This window comes from Limulus polyphemus, unplaced genomic scaffold, assembly GCF_000517525.1.
Source record: "Limulus polyphemus unplaced genomic scaffold, Limulus_polyphemus-2.1.2 Scaffold8244, whole genome shotgun sequence".
NCBI lineage: Eukaryota > Metazoa > Arthropoda > Merostomata > Xiphosura > Limulidae > Limulus > Limulus polyphemus.
Window position 1 is genome coordinate 9,431 of NW_013673854.1, and position 4,428 is coordinate 13,858.

At 38.6% G+C, this 4,428-nt stretch overlaps 1 protein-coding gene across 1 annotated transcript in view; it reads right to left on the reverse strand.

Moving 5' to 3' along the window:
- Positions 1 to 3,737: 3,737 nt before the first annotated feature.
- LOC111083120 overlaps positions 3,738 to 4,428 on the reverse strand; it is a 3,813-nt gene continuing 3,122 nt past the window's right edge. Inside the window, exon 3 of the mRNA XM_022379393.1 lies at positions 3,738 to 3,961. Coding sequence (XP_022235101.1) covers positions 3,920 to 3,961 — 42 coding nt within the window. The 3' untranslated portion in view covers positions 3,738 to 3,919. The remainder of the gene's footprint in view (positions 3,962 to 4,428) is intronic.

The following is a 4,428-nucleotide window of genomic DNA, read 5'->3' on the forward strand; positions in this document are numbered from 1 at the left end:
CCAAACCCCTTTTGTCTGAACATATATATGTATGGCTACAAAACCCTTGTGTCTGAACATACATATGTATGGCTACAAAACCCTTGTGTCTGAACATACATATGTATGGCTACAAAACCATTGTATCTGAACATACATATGTATGGCTACAAAACCCTTGTGTCTGAACATATATATGTATGGCTACAAAACCCTTGTGTCTGAACATATATATGTATGGCTACAAAACCCTTGTGTCTGAACATATATATGTATGGCTACAAAACCCTTATGCCTGAACATACATATGTATGGCTACAAAACCCTTGTGTCTGAACATACATATGTATGGCTACAAAACCCTTGTGTCTGAACATACATATGTATGGCTACAAAACCCTTGTGTCTGAATATACATATGTATGGCTACAAAACCCCATTAATCAACAAAATTATAACACTTCAAAAGATTACGTAAAACAGAGTAGGTACTGAAGATCCACTCGCATAAAAAAAACTGTAATTAATAATCAAAATAACCAGACCGTACAATAAACATCTACAGTCAAAATAACCAGACTGTACAATAAACATCTACAGTCAAAATAACCAGACTGTACAATAAACATCTACAGTCAAAATAACCAGACTGTACAATAAACATCTACAGTCAAAATAACCAGCTGTACAATAAACATCTACAGTCAAAATAACCAGACTGTACAATAAACATCTACAGTCAAAATAACCAGACTGTACAATAACCATCTACAATCAAAATAACCAGACTGTACAATAAACATCTACAGTCAAAATAACCAGACTGTACAACAAACATCAACAATCAAAATAACCAGACTGTACAACAAACATCAACAATCAAAATAACCAGACTAGTCTGGTTATTTTGATTGTTAATGTTTATTGTACAGACTGGTTATTTTGACTGTTCATGTTTATTGTACAGTCTGGTTATTTTGATTGTTAATGTTTATTGTACAGACTGGTTATTTTGACTGTTCATGTTTATTGTACTGGTTATTTTGATTGTTCGTGTTTATTGTACAATCTGGTTATTTTGACTGTTCATTTTTATTGTACATCTGTACAATAAACATGAAAGGTCAAAATAACCAGACTGTACAACAAACATGAACAGTCAAAATAACCAGACTGTACAATAAACATCTACAGTCAAAATAACCAAACTGTACAACAAACATTAACAATCAAAATAACCAGTCTGTACAACAAACATTTACAATTAAAATCCTCATGAGTTGAACACACCAGACAGTATGCTTGTTCTGTCAGAAGAAAGCTTTTAAGTTATTTTCACTTGCTCAATCGTGATACATTTGTAAACCTTGTTATTTCATAATCGTCAGTTATTTCCAGAAGGAAACTAATTCCGTTTCAAGGTTGTTTTACTCGCTAGTGTAGTTTCATTCTGAGCAGGTATAAATGAACCTTGAATTAAATCCAAATTATGTTTGAAACAACTAAAAGTGCAATTTTGGAAATAGAAATATATACTTCAAATCGATAGAAACAAGAGGGCCGGAACTAGTAGGGGGGTCGGAACTCCTGAAATATCGTTGCCCCCACCGTAGCCAATGGCGTCCATTAGTTTAACTTTAGATTCATTATATATATATATATCATATGGCCCAATTATATGTTAAATATGTTTGTTTCTCTGACAAACAAATGTAACTGACCTCTTCAAGTTCTAAGATGTAATTTTAAAACAATGGTTTTAGCTGCTATTACAAGAATATACGAGAGTCGCCACCACCACCTCCAGTAGTGTAAATGATGGAGAGTCGCCACCACCACCAGTAGTGTGAATGATGGAGAGTCGCCACCACCCTCGCCACCAGTGGTGTAAATGATGGAGAGTCGCCACCGCCACCAGTGGTGTAAATGATGGAGAGTCGCCACCACCACCAGTGATGTAAATGATGGAGAGTCGCCACCACCACCAGTGGTGTAAATGATGGAGAGTCGCCACCACCAGTGGTGTAAAATGATGGAGAGTCGCCACCACCACCAGTGGTGTAAAATGATGGAGAGTCGCCGCCACCACCAGTGATGTAAATGATGGAGAGTCGCCGCCGCCACCAGTGGTGTAAATGATGGAGAGTCGCCACCACCACCAGTGGTGTAAATGATGGAGAGTCGCCACCACCACCAGTGGTGTAAAATGATGGAGAGTCGCCGCCGCCACCAGTGGTGTAAATGATGACTTATGTGTTGTTCTATTGATTTTTCGCACGGAACGCGCACCGAATCCCATACATTTAATAAATAATTAAAATAACTTGATACCGTACCTGAAAATGCTTACCGACAAGATTTATATGTGACATTAAAAACCCTGTAGACAACAGTTGGCAGTTACACGCGTAACCCAAGAGGCAGGGCTGTAACTCCGAGTCTTTCTTAGGGAATTCAGTGTTCTCGAGCGGCGGGTTGGCAGTCTTAGTCGACACACAAAAAAAAATCTCACGACCCTGTGCTTTTGATGCCACGTGCGATCCATTTACACGAGGTGGCTGCTACGGAAGGCAGGGTAAAGCACGATGAGCTACCGGCTCGAGCAGCGGATTTCGGGTTACGGCGTGTTATTACAGAAAAAGAGGCTACATGCAGAGAGATTCGAGAAGTTATACGGTTCCTTCCAAGAGTGTTATCTAGATTTGTCGAGAACAAGGAAGGTTTCCAGATATTCTACTTTTTATCCAGTTTTAAAACCAGACTGTTAACACGCGTCGTAAAATGTATCATTAAATCATTGTAAATTGGCTTGTAAAACAAAACAAAAAGCGTCTGCTCGATATGTCGCCAAGGAAATAACAGATAAAATGAAAGTTTTTTTATAAGGTGATTTATCTCCAACTGTCTAATTTCTTTATTTTATCACTTTCGTGTATTTTTTTTTTTTTGGCTTCGTTTACGTATTGCGCGAGAGACTAGCATGTAAAGGTCATTCACTGATGAGAAATCACTAACAACCTAATCTACAAAGGTCACAATGATATCTAGTTACGATGACCCACCCACGCGAGTGCGGAAATTGATGCTGCCCAACAAAATGTGGCGAAAAGCTTAGTAAACTGTTCTCGGGCTGCAAGCTGTGAACCATGTCTCCTCCCACACCCCCCGATAACTATTCTCTTGTAAGTACGCTGAATTACGTATATCCGGCGTATGTTTGTGTGGAGCGTGATTATTCTTAGAACGTTTGGATATATACATTTATTGTCGAAAAATATTTCTCAACACCAATAAACCAGTCATTCCCGGGTTTTATGCTTATCGTCATGAGACGATTTCACTCTTAACTAAATAAAGCTCGACTTCAGCAGACGCTGCTACCCCTCTCAACATAAAATCATAGAACATCCAGAATGGTTGCATTACTCTTTGAGGGGTGGCTGCATCAAATTTCTAATTTATTATACAATAGTCACATTACAATTTGACAGAAATTGGAGTGGAGATCCAAATAAGTGGGATTTCTTGAAGACAACTGGGTTTGCGGTGAAAGCGACATTACGTTGGTAATGTTGGGACTACTAAAACAAAAATTAATGAAAACATCCGACAGCATAAGAGAATCAAACTTACTTATTCATTCACCTTCCATAGATTTGCCTTCACTTAACTTTTTTAAGCTTTTGCCTACCTCTAAAGCACATCTTTCGGCCACCCCTTCGTTTCCCACCACTTTCAGGATCCTGGGGTCGCTTCGCTAATATGCAGCTAGTTACAAAGCGTCTGAAGAGTTCCCTTTATCAATGGCAGGCTGTTAGTTCGCATCACAAACTCATGACTTGTAGGTAACATTATTCAACCATTTTAAGCGTCTGAAGACTTCCCTTTATCAATGGCAGGCTGTTAGTTTGCATCACAAACCCATGACTTGTAAATAACATTATTCAACCATTTTAAGCGTCTGAATAGGTAATATGACACTCTGTAATATAAAGACAGAAATATAACTCAGGAGGAAAGTGAAAAGACTACAAACCTAATAAATACACAAATGTATTGAAACAGTAAGCTATACACAACGGACTATTCGTATTACGACTTTAGCAGGGATCGAGCCCCAAATGTTAACGTTATTTACTTTGTAAGACCAGCAAGTCTATTTTAGAAATGTCAACTGAGGACTTCTGTCATATGATAGGATGATTAAAAGCTATGTTTAAAATAACAAATACAACTGGAGTCTTAACTGCAAGATTCTCGTTCAACCGGACCCCCTAGTGGCACAGCGGCATGTCTGCGGATTTACAACGCTAGTTTGTTTGTTTGTTTTGAATTTCGCGCAAAGCTACATGAGGGCTATCTGCGCTAGCCGTCCCTAATTTAGCAGTGTAAGACTAGAGGGAAGGCAGCTAGTCATCACCACCCACCGCCAACTCTTGGGCTGCTCTT